Source organism: Trachinotus anak, unplaced genomic scaffold, assembly GCF_046630095.1.
Source record: "Trachinotus anak isolate AG129_WGS33_773 ecotype Australia unplaced genomic scaffold, CSIRO_AGI_Tana_v1 ptg000001l, whole genome shotgun sequence".
NCBI classification, from domain to species: domain Eukaryota; kingdom Metazoa; phylum Chordata; class Actinopteri; order Carangiformes; family Carangidae; genus Trachinotus; species Trachinotus anak.
In genome coordinates this window covers 7,975,163-7,988,046 of record NW_027273852.1, presented here as the reverse complement: position 1 = coordinate 7,988,046, position 12,884 = coordinate 7,975,163, and the positions used below count along the sequence as shown (strand labels likewise).

The 12,884-nt window shown below is 40.6% G+C and overlaps 1 protein-coding gene across 4 annotated transcripts in view; it reads right to left on the bottom strand.

The window, feature by feature from the left end:
* Positions 1-12,884, bottom strand: part of tanc1b (tetratricopeptide repeat, ankyrin repeat and coiled-coil containing 1b) — a 95,718-nt gene that overhangs the window by 2,841 nt on the left and 79,993 nt on the right. For all 4 annotated transcript variants that reach the window (XM_071473074.1, XM_071473152.1, XM_071473230.1 and 1 more), the window contains 10 exons: positions 10,660-10,896; positions 10,223-10,408; positions 9,321-9,399; positions 4,098-4,231; positions 3,747-3,870; positions 3,451-3,626; positions 3,113-3,245; positions 2,310-2,401; positions 1,615-1,761; positions 1-101 (listed from right to left, as the gene is read on the bottom strand). In XM_071473074.1, coding sequence (XP_071329175.1) covers positions 1-101; positions 1,615-1,761; positions 2,310-2,401; positions 3,113-3,245; positions 3,451-3,626; positions 3,747-3,870; positions 4,098-4,231; positions 9,321-9,399; positions 10,223-10,408; positions 10,660-10,896 — 1,409 coding nt within the window. The remainder of the gene's footprint in view (positions 102-1,614; positions 1,762-2,309; positions 2,402-3,112; positions 3,246-3,450; positions 3,627-3,746; positions 3,871-4,097; positions 4,232-9,320; positions 9,400-10,222; positions 10,409-10,659; positions 10,897-12,884) is intronic.

The window sequence follows — 12,884 nt, the reverse complement described above, 5'->3', positions numbered from 1 at the left end:
CTGCTGCTTCTTTTAGCTCTTGCGCGGGCATAGTAGGCCTCATAGGATTTGGGTTTCAGCTCCAGTGCTTTTGTTGCAAACTCCTCAGCCATCCCGAAATCCTGCAAAATGAGGAGAGTAAATACATTACAGTCAACCAGTAGATATTTTGATCTTTCTATTATAATTGTTAATGACAGAAGGACTTCAAGTTATTACATTATTCTGTTAAAACATATACATTTTAAGAATTTCTGCAAATGTATTGAAAATGAGAAACTCAAGCTTTCAGACCCTTTTACTCAGTACTGTTTGAGTTTAAGGTGAAGCACCCATGGCAGTGATTACAACCTCAAGTCTTCTTGGCTATGTAAACAGTCAAAAAAACTGAAATCTCACATTGACATTTGCTTCTCCTCAGTAAAAGACACATGAACGCTGCTTGGAGTTTGCAATAAAGCACCTAAAGGACTCTCAGACTGTGAGAAACAAGATTATCTGGTCTCATGAAACCAAGGTTAAATGGTGAAGCATGGTGGTGGCACATCATGCTGTGGGGGTGTTTTTTTAGTGGCAGAGACGGGGAGCAAAGTACAAAGACATCCTTGATGAAAGCCTGATCCAGAGCGCTCAGGACCTCAGACTGGGCCAAAGGTTCACCTTCCAGCAGGACAATGACCCTAAGCTCACAGCCAAGACCATGCAGGAGTAGCTTAGGGACACTCTGTGAATGACCTTGAGTGACCCAGCCAGAGCCCTGACTTGAACCCAATCAAACATCTCTGGAGAGACCTAAAGACCTAAAGCCTGTCCACTGATGGTGCTCAGCCAACCTGACAGCTGGAGAGGATCTGCAGACTAGAATGGTAGAAAATCCCCAAATCTAGGTGTGCAGAGCTTACTGAGTCATACCCAAGAAGACTTGAGGCTGTAATCGCTGCCAAAGGTGCTTCAACTAACTACTGAGTAAAGGGTCTGAATACTTATCTCAAAGTGATATTTCAGTTTCTCCTTTTTAACACATTTGCAAAAAAAATTTAAAAATCTGTTTTTTCTTTGTTATTATGGAGTATTGAGTAAAAATGAAAAAACTGAAGCGGTCTGAAAACTTTCTGAGAGATTGCCAAAGGGCTTGCAGAGATAAGATTGTTGGCACATTGACCAGCTGGTCATCTCAGGAGCTGGGAGCTGCTGAGATGACCGCCAGTCTCCCTCAGCAGGTGAGTCCTCACAGCTCTGAAAACACCAGAGCAAAAGTCAGTCAGAGTCTGACTGAGTGAGGAGGCACGCTGGCACATACAGGAAATGAAACTGTTTCACTGGAAGATTTGAGGAGTCCACTGCCCAGTACATCTGCAGTTTTCTGGCCACCTCCTCCCTGTTGCCATCTGAACACTGACAAGCTTCCCTTGCCCACACATGCTCAAATCATCTCACATTTTTGAGTTCTAGTCACAGATTTATTCTTTTCTCTACAACAATTGGGGATATGTCTTTGTTCTTTACCAAATGTGATATTCATGAAAATGATGAATAAAAATCAGATGAGTTATTCAAACTTTGTTAAGGATTGTGCTAAAAATACTGGTTGAGGGAATAAGGAAAATAAAGTGGAGTGTCTCTTGGGGGACTTACATTGGTTTTTCTGCGACAGCGGGAGAGATTCAGGTACAGGGAGACCCTGAGGTCTTTAAATGCCTTCAGGTCATCACCAAAGCCTTCTCTAGGAAACTTCCTCAGGGCGTACTGGTACCTCTGGGCTGCTTCTTTCATCTTCCCTTTCTGAAGGACACATGGAGGGCAAAGCATGCAGTGAGGAAGAGGATGAAACCAGAAGGAAAATGTTGGGGGAGAGAAGCAGGGCAGGGTATTCACCAGATACTCCCAACAATAGCTGAGCCCTCCCCTCTCATCAATCACACATACAACAGACAGGCAAGCTCAAATAACACACACACACACACACACACACACACACACACACACACACACACACACACACACACACACACACACACACACACTACACACACACACTACACATGACTGGTTTGTCCTTTCTGCCACAAACCTCAATCTATTAAATGTCAGCCGTCGATAATGGCTCCTTTGCTAATTCATTTTCTACATTTAACTAAGCTAGAAAAAACAATAACCACTTCAATGTTATGGTGAACTACATTTTTTTCCCTACCATATAAAAAAAATGACATCCTCTGATAACGCCATGATAATAGCTAAATTTGTATTTTCATACAGAAGAACAGCTACGGAACATGAAATATTTCATTAGTACAGTAACTGCTCTTCAGGAAGTCATTTCACATCACCTTGTAAAGCAGGTTTCCCTCCTCCATCAGCTTCTGAAGAAGAATGATCAGGATATCAGGCTTGGAAGTAGCCATGGCCCAAGCTGCGTTCCCTGTTGGTGTAGAGCGGCAGGAGAAAGGCAGGTTAAGTTTTTGTAATTGATGCCAACAGACGGTCACTGTATTCTCTGGAAATTGGTACAAGGTAAAGTTACCTAAAGATTGTACCTGATCGATCGTAAGGTGACGTTCTGTAGCCTTAGTTTATTGAAAGCAGTTAAAAAAAGAGTTAGGAAGGAGAGAGTGAGGAGAAAATAGGTCGTGCAACAAGAGAAGTCATTTCTAGTGAAATGGAAATGTGTTACCAAGTGCAGTGTGACAATGTACAATTATGTGCCATTCAACTTAAAATGGCCTCGTATTTAAGCAGTAAATGCATGCAGACTGTTAACTGTGCTGAAAGAAAATTTAAGGGTCCAGCGTGTTACTAATTTTTATTTTCCTGAGACAGCGGAGTGCACCGCAGATAAGCCACAGCCCCAGATACGTCTGTGAATGTCATTTAGGTGATAAGTCACATTCTTAAATTAGCCGAGCAGCCCATTAGGGAGAGGAGAAAGGACACACACATACGCAGACATGCTGAGCAGAGGTGAACGTACACACGCGCTGAATCGTGAGTGAAAATCAGGAAAGGCACAAAATTAATCTGAGCTTTTTAGCACCATGAAATACACTCAACATCTTCTGAGGTGTGAACAAACTCAGCACTGGTATTATCGTTTGAATGTACGTGGACAGTCGGCACTCAGTGGTCTTCTTACCCAGCTTGGCCCCCTTCTTCAGCAGAGTCACCACCACCGATGTGTTGCGACAGCCTATGGCCCGGTCCAGAGGCCTCATCCCACTGTAGTCCACATGCTCTACCACTGCTCCTCTTTCCACCAAGTACTGGACCTATATGAGAGCACAGAGTGTTAGAAACACTTAAACACTGCGTCGATAGTTAAGAGCATGGCTAACGCAGAGCGGTACGTGTTCAATAATGGCACAGAGACGCTCTCAGTTAAGGCTAAGAGAAGTGTGTTTTTGTGTGCCTGTGCGTGCTCCGGTGGCGTGTTGTTGGAGTGTTTTTAACAAACCTAAACCAAATTTCACTCACAATCTCTGCGTCTCCATAAAAGGCAGCGAGGTCCAGCGGCGTTCTTCCGTTTTTGTCCGTGTGGTCAATGACCGCACCTTTCTCCACCAAAAACTCCACCACATTCTTTTGTCCTTTTAAACATGCCCAGCTCAGGGGTGTCAGTCCCTCCTTGTCCATCGAAGTTAAAGATGCACCTACGAGGCAAACAACAGTCAAACACCTCTAAAATAACACTAAAATGCCAATTTAAAACTCTGGTGAATGAGACTAATGGTGGGTGTTCTGTAGTGGTGGTGATGTTTGTCGTGGCTCACCTTTAGAAAGCAGAAACTCCACGGTGCTCAGGTGACCCTCACAGGCAGCCACCATGAGAAGGGTCCTGCCCTGCTTGTCACTGATGTTAATGTCAGCACCACGCTGCAACAGCAGCTCCGCGATCTAGCAGACAGACAAACACGATGTGAAGTGCACAGAGCTCACACGGAGCTTTAGTTTGTTCTTTTAGCACGGACCGTGACCCCAGTCCAGAAACAGTTGCAGCAGCGTTACCTCTAAAGGCTAGACATACAATACCATAAAATATACCCCGCGGGGAAGCAGAGAGATGTTGGTGAATGTTGAGGGATAGTTTCTCTGGGACAAAAGAGCCAATCAGCGTCTCTCACCTGCCAGTGTCCCTGTCTGACGGCGCAGAATAGAGGAGACACCCCCCGCCGGTTGACCTGCTGCACCACTGCCCCCTGCTCCAACAGAAAGCTGCATACCTCCATCTTCCCCCGGCCTGCTGCCGCTGTCAAGGCTAAAGAGAGGAGAGCACAGGACACACACACACACACACACACACACACACAGAGGAACAAGTTAAAGTAAGGATAGAGCATAGTGGTGAGATAAGAGTGGAATTTAAATCATCACTCAGCGAGAGTGGACACTGTAAAGCAAGGATAAGTGAACATGATAACATGTACAGTACACACAGACTTATGCTGTTCACAAGGGAGTCTTTAGTGACCTACAAGAATGTGGAAAAGGAAAGGCTCAGATATAAATAGAGTTTCCCTCCCATCCTTCACAGAAAAGATGAGCAGAGAAATGCAGACTAATGTTTGGTGCTAATTGAGTTTAAAAACAGATAATTATGTTACGCTTATTAAACTCATTAAATTCCTGCATGAAGCTTTTACAGAGAGATGAGACTTCAGTTATTTTATGCATCAGCAGACAAACAGACAATAAAGTCAAACAGTTCTGTTAAACCTCCATTCTTGTTTATATTGTGTATCTTTTTCAGACCAAGATTAAATGGAATTAACTGTGTCCAATTCATTTTTAATCACAAAGTGAAGAAAAAAACAAACTAATTTGTGCTTGTATTCTGGTCTGTATAGAAAACAAAGCCAGATTCTTGAAATGTTCGATGCTTACAGTTAATCAGTGGCTACTGATGCACGGCAGCAGATGGGTAGGTCTTAAGTGAGCGCTGGTTGTCCAAACAGAGAGAGATCCACCGCAAGAATTAGAACAGACATGCTCTCATAGTCACCTCCGAGAGATTTAAGGTGCTGCTGAGCCTCCATATCTGACTGACATCTTCCATCTGGATGAACAGTCATCAGAGCCAAACAACCCCACCCTCCATCTGCTCAAAATATGGACATCCTCAAACACAGCACAGTGGAGAACAATGACTGTGTGCAGCTAAACTTAGGCTCTGTTTGTGCTACTGGGAGCAGCACCTGGGTTGGTTCTGGGACTTATTATATTCTTAAAAGTTCTGAAGGCTTATGGCCAGTCACACATCCTCGTACCAAATCCATCAAGCATTTATTCAGTTCTTGAGTGTAATCTCACCAACATTTTGTTTACTTTATACCTGAGCATCTCAACATTTCTGTTCCTCCTTTTTTGACATTGGTCATTTTTTGTTTCAGTACGACTTGCTGCGTCAGTATTATCAATAAAGTCTTGTCTTATTTCATCTTATCTTATGTTCTGTAAGCTATTTATTAGCCTTGTCTCAGCTCTCCTCTGCCTGCTCCTCGAGCCCACCTACAGAGCTGCCTTGACAATGTCTTGAGAAGGAGACTCTAAAGAACAATTACAAGGCAATCACATAATAATGTCCTGTTTCATCACCAGGCTGGAGAGAGCTAAGGCTCACCAACAACAACGAGATTTGGCATTTTACTCAAAGCTTTTTTTTTTTTTACCAACAACCTCCAAATCCTGCCTACAATCATTTAAAGCTGCGATCTGATTGGTCAATTTAAAGAAGCATTCTGATTGGTCGATTTAAAGCTGCGATCTGATTGGTCAATTTAAAGCTGCGTTCTGATTGGTCGATTTAAAGCTGCGATGTGATTGGTCGATTTAGAGCTGCGTTCTGATTGGTTGCTTATAAGAAGCGATCTGATTGGTCGATTTAAAGCTGCGTTCTGATTGGTCGCTTATAAGAAGCGATCTGATTGGTCGAATTTAAAGCTGCGATGTGATTGGTCGATTTAAAACTGCGTTCTGATTGGTCGCTTATAAGAAGTGATCTGATTGGTCGATTTAAAGCTGCGATGTGATTGGTCGATTTAAAACTGCCATCTGATTGGTCGATTTAAAGCTGTGTTCTGATTGGTAGATTTAAAACTGCGATCTGATTCGTCGCTTATAAGAAGTGATCTGATTGGTCGATTTAAAACTGCGTTCTGATTGGTCGCTTATAAGAAGTGACCTGATTGGTCGATTTAAAGCTGCGTTCTGATTGGTCGCTTATAAGAAGCGATCTGATTGTTTGATTTAAAGCTGTGTTCTGATGGGTCGCTTATAAGAAGCGGTCTGACTGGTCGATTTAAAGCTGCATTCTGATTGGGGAAAATCTGTGATTAAAAGTTTACAAGCACAATAATAGTTTGGATGAAGAATCCTTTCTTCAAAATGTTGATAAATAAATCCAGACGTGTTTGTCACTTGATGTGAGATAAAGTGCATCTTTTGCCCAAATAGCTGCCTCAGTTATCTCATGCTTCGCTCTTATTATACAGTATGAACTTAAACTATTTGTACATATTAAAGGAAATAGTAGCAAAGCCTTTAACTGAGTAAAAAAAAGACCTTGAGTGCCTTTTAAGCCATGTATTTGTTTCATACAAAGGCAAATGAAACATTTTAAAAAGAAAACAACATTAAAACATTTAAACACAAATTAAAAAGAACCTTAAGAGCAGTCAGCTCTTAACACAGAAAAGCCCTAACCACCGATTAAGAGAAAATCATGGGAGCGAAGTAAACTCTCAATGCCAGAGTTATTATAAATCCTGACTCAAATAAAAGACACATGCTATCATTTAAATTGATTATTGCCATGGCAACAAGTGCCAGCAGTAACATGCACACTGGCTAGTACATTTGTCATAAGATGTTGTGTAGAATGGTCAGTACTCATCTTTACATACATAGGGTAGAACCAACAAAAAATGTCACAAAATTGTATGATGAGTGATTTATGAAAGACTATACCCCTGCAGCACAAGAAATTGTTAGTCTTTGCCTTGAGACAATCCTACTGCTGAGTGTTCAGGACAATGAGAATGATTCTGTGCAGTTAAATCACCTTTCTTTGTATAACTGGGAGGTGTTTTGAATGCTGAGAGTGGATTTTAAAGATGAAGCTTGCACAGATGTGCAATCCAATCTGCCTCTATTTAAGCAAAGGAGACAGTGGAACTATTTGCATAGATAATATTACATAGAGATGTAATATTCCATTGAATTTTATATGTGAATTAAATTTTCACAGAGACAGATTAGTATCTGAGAATTTTGAAAGGCCAGTTTTTAAGGGGATATTTCAGGAACTTTGTGGGTGTTGGTATTCTCTGCAGCAGAGCTCTGGCTACCACCAGGATGGATTATTAAATCTGCACACTGAATGGTGGAAAAGGGATTTGTGGTGAAAATTAGTTTTAATATATTGCTCAGTGTTAATCATTTCTGTTTTTTGCATCCAGTCAACATGAGCTGAGGCATTTTCACTACCTTGTAGTGAACTCTTCTATGATGCTGCACACCTACCTGCAATACACCACTAAATCTTCATTCTATGGCTGCAGAAAATGCCTCTTTTTTCAAGTAAGACCCAGTGGATAAAATCTACATTAAGATCATAGGTGTATATGTTAACCTATTCACCTGTCTATTGCTACCAGTGACCTGCCAGGCTGTTACTTTAGAAGTCATGCCAAGCCATGCATCCATATTGTTTATAGAGCTGAGAGGCAAACACTAGGCCGCAGCCACAGGTGGCTCCAATGCTTTTCTGATATGATGATACGATTACTATTATTCAAAGCAATAGCCGTGTCCAAATTGTCCTGGCCTTGAAGGTGGGCTACATATCAGATTCAGAAATACTAACCGAAGCTTTAGAAAAAGTATTATGTTTTCAAATCCGAGAAGGCAGGTGTTTTGATTGTACCAGAACACAGATTGTATCAGTGGAAACAGAAAAGCAGTTCCATGGAGAAATATTTCAGAGTGTCTTAGGACCGTAATAAGGTCTGAAGTCCTGCAGTCATTTAGCAGAGCGCAAGCACCAGCGAACCACACTGTGGACAGCCTCTCCACTAATAGGCTGACCTACATTCCTGTAGCACCGATCTTTTACTGCTAAATCCTGCTGGCTTACAACAGAGGCAGACACAAACAGACTATTATTAAAATTCTTCTTTTTGTCTATTCTGGTATGATTGTGCACAAAAAGCATCAAACCCTGTTGTTGTCAAACGTCAAGGGGTGCAATTTGAACATTTATAGCTCCAGATCATTAAATTCTGAAACTAAACATAATCAAAGCTCATATTGTGGGCGAGGTAGGCCCACACCATTTTAAATATGTCCATGATTTTTAAAATATCCCACACTTAAAATCATGTTAAAATACTTTCACTCTAACACTGTATGTGTCTGAAACTTACATTATATATATATATATATATATATATATATATATTTTTTTTTTTTTTTTTTTTTTTTTTTTTTTAATATTTTCTGGTAACTAGAAAGCAAAACACATGCAATAATGATCTTAGGGCCCCTTCTTGGTGTATATTGATAATGCTACATACAGTATATTTATCAGCACATCACCTCTGCAGTGACTAAAAAAGCAAGATATCTGGACCCCTCCAGAGTGTGTGATGACACTGTAGTCCACTGTGTAATTTCTGTCAAACAAAATATTTCTCTCTGCTCCTTTGTCCTGCTGACCATCATCTCCTGCATCTCAAATGGCTTTTGACCACTGACAAGAGCCACTGTCCACAACATGTGGCTGACTCTGTTTCTTACTTTCTGTCATCACTTTCATTTAATCAGACAAAAGCACAAACTTCCGAAAAGTCCCCAAAACCCTTTCAGAAAAAAAATGGTTAAACTAATATCAACAGATACTAATATTGATGGTTACAAGATTTTAACAAATATGTAATTCTACAGCAATACCCCTGCTATACCTAAATATGACTAGCAATGCATACAACAGATGGTGGAGTAACTCCAAAAAATGTCCAAACTGTTGGCAGTATCTTAACATAGAGCACCATGGGGATACTGTAGCTGAAATCCAGCAGCATGCTGGAAAATGATTGTTCAGAGGAAATGCTGTGTTGACCAAACTCTGAGTAGAAACCCATATGACCACAATAAGTAATGCTTTTACCAGAAAGTACAGCACAGGAGAACCTGGAACAGCCAGCATTACTGATGGCATTACTGTGGAGAAGAGAGCTACAAGTCCTTTCACTGCAGCATGTAATTACAGCAGTGTGGTCCAGAATGCTAAAACAGCAGGCGATAATACAAGAGAGCCATGTAATGCAAAAAGAAGGATGAAAACATACCTGTCTCTCCCCACAGAGTGTCGTGGCTATCAATTTGCACAGCATGCTCATTATTCAAAGCCAGCAAGCTGCTCACAACCTGCCAAAAAAGAAACTCAGATTAATGGCATACTGTTTCAGCACAAGATATCAAATAAGGCCTCAAAAGGTTATGGGACATGCTAAAACAAAACAAAACAAAACAAAACAAAAAAAAAAAAATCAGATGCAAAATCGGATAGTGCCACCTGAGCAAATTATTACTAATTAATCACAGGAGACTAGAGAACTGCTGGTCCCTGAATCACTGTATGAGGTTACGTGAGTTGAGTACAATCTGATTAATACTTGAACTTTAATGGGGTCTTCTTCTACATGTGGGTTGACAGCTTAGCTTGGCCCAGTTCTGTTATTCTAAGCCGGGCCTCAGGATCCCATTCCGGCTAACGAGGAAGCCAAAATAAACCTTGAGTCTACATCGCACCTGGGCAGCTGAAGGCACTGCACTGTGATTGATCCTGGAATCGTGCTTTCAGACATACAAGGCCAAATAACACTTCAAACTTTAATTCATCATTACTGAGAGCAAGATGTGCACAGGTTTTTATCAAGATTTTCTCTTTGCTCTTTGAAAACTCTGAAATTCTTTGTCGAAGGTTGATGTTATTGTGCCATAAATTCAATGTGTATTTCATTTTTGCAATATACAGTGTTTTGTTTGTGTGACTCCATAGCAAGGTTAGTTTTTTCTTTCAAATACATCCCTTTTTGTTTTGAGTTACGGTTTCATTAAGAGGACAATAAAACCTAACCTGAGTTTCTTCATCATGTCCTCAGGTTCATTTTATGTGTGAGGGGATTGGTGAGGGTTAACAGGGTCAACAGTGTATTAAGTAGAATATGTTTGTGTGTGTTGCTCAGACCTGTGTGTGTCCCATACTGGAAGCTGCAATCAAAGCCTGCTGTAGAGCTTTGTTCTTCAGAGCGCAGTCCTGCTGCTGCCCCTCAGCACTCCATTCCAGCTCCAGCAGGTACTGGATAATCTCTGGGTGTCCTCGAAGAGCAGCATGGACCAACGCACACTGGCCACTCTTATCAACATGATCAACCTGGCAGACGCACAAGATTCTTGGATTATTCGGCACAGAAACACTAGAAATATGCCCAATACTTCAGGTGAACAAGCTGCATGTTTAAATAGCCATGAACCACATACCGCATCAAAGTGGCAAAGCAAAGTCTGTGCACGAAAACATGACTTCAGCCTTAAGACTTCCCAATGTCTATGACCACAAAGTAGATTATCTCTAACTCATCTTTATTTGTAGAAGTAAGTGGTCACAAAAAGCAGGCTCCCCACCTTGCTCCCCCTCTTGCAGAGCAGCATGACTAGTCCCAGGTGTCCTGCAGCAGCTGAGAAGCAGAGGGGGCTCATGCCATTTTCAGACACCACGTCTACACTTGCGCCAAACTCGAGCAGCAGAGAGGCAATTTCCTGGTGCCCAAGGTGGCACTGGACGCAAAGCACCGGCGCGTTGTTCAGGACCTCTGTGCGGTAATTCACGTTGGCCCCACCCAGCATCAGCAGACGGCTCACCTGATTGTACAAATGAAAGTGGACATTTGGTGTTTGAACAATGCTATTTACGTACTACTGTAGCATCTGCAAATAATTTCTAACTTTTCCATTTGGAGGCCCTCTTATACAGAAGACAATAAAATATGTATTTTAATGTTTCCTTTACTGAACGTAAGATTTATGTAATTGTCAAAATGAAGAAACAAAAGCCTGTCATGCTGTAATATCAAGGCGAAAATTAGGTTGTATTTAACCAAGGGAATCCTTATTGCCGTCCGTATTGCTCTTACAGTTCCCCTGAAGTACCACACATTTACACAAGGGCATTACTGTGATGGTATCTATAAAAAAAAGGACCTTAACTAGAATTTAACAGCATGAGATTGTAATTATAGACATGTAGACATAGCCAAAACATCTTTGTCAGCTTAACTATTTTCTAAGGCCATAAAGCTCAATTTAAGATTTGCAGATACCATGGCTAATGACTAGTTTAAACAACAGGAGAACCTACATACACAAAGATACATTAGATTTTCCTCTTGTAACTCATTTCATTGCAAAAGCTCATACTGCCACTAAATGAACTGGTCACATTCTACTGAATGCAATTAGTAAGTGTGTTATTCTCTTCCATGATGAGAAAATCAATAATAAATGCTAAGTCAAACAGACCCACCGAGCCAAACGAGTATCTGACAACAGGAAATTAAACTGTGTTATTTGTTGGATCCTTTGTGGAATAAATTAACAGCAATTTTCTGTTTCTCTCAGAGGACAGAACAAGGTCATTTTGTAAGTGTCTCTTCCACTGATATTATACACAATAACTCACAAGCAGACATTGCGGATGACAGCAAGTGATGGAACACTATAGAAACACTAATGAAAAAGAAAAATGTAGGATAATTTTGCTTCTAGCGAGAATATTTCATTCAGACAAAATGTCTTTTCCAGGCCAATGATTTTCTCACCCTCGAAACATAACTGGAAGGTAGTACCTGCAAAGTAGTACCAGCTCTACATTAACGTTTGTCAAATTAGTGTTATGAAAAGTTGGTTGGTAATTACAGAACCTCACCAACAAATCATGAATAGACCACTGAACGAGAAGTGTATCTGAATAGCTAAATAAATAATACAGTCAGTTAAATGACTTTCTGCCTCCCATTCATCTTGTACTGACGTTTTAACTCCTCACATTTCCCATTTTCTTCATCCTGGCACACATTTCATCAGATATCTACTTCCCAATTTCCTCCAAACATTTTTAAATTTCCTTGTTACTTAAATGTGACTGAGAATGGCTGGCCAATATCTGACACATAATTGGCCAATCACTGTGTCTAACAAGGAACTGATTATATTAGCCTGGAAATTCAGCCACTAAATGTAAGTGATATGACAACAGACCTAGACTAGATCTAACAGCCTTTTTCAAGTAACTTTTATTACTGCATCCAAATAAGCAGCTGGCATCCAATCTGATACAATCCTGCCAACCATTGTTAATTAAATGATGTTACATGGTCTTTTATCACTGTCACACTCTTTTCATTCAGTCTAGTCTAAATTCATCACCACCATAAGACACACACACACACACACACACACACACACACACACACACACACACACACACACACACTAGATCTATAATTACCCTATACATATGAAGACATGCTCTTGTTATTATCATTTAAACAACAAGGAAAATGAGAAGTATTGCAAGAAATACAGGAAGTGTTCTGATATAAGGATAAAGGCAATAAATGGAAAATGGAAATGGTAGAATTTGGGATATGAGAACCACAAAAGAGAGAAAAAACAGTAATTGTTATGAAATGTTATGAGAAAAAGGGAAATGTGAGGAAATAGCAAATCCTCTGTGTGCTAAATGGAAAATGGATTAAAGGGCTGGGACTAATACAACAGGGTGAGAAGTTTAAGCTTTCATATTTTTACAGTCCATTTTGGTGATGTAACTCAGACTAATTCTTTGTGTA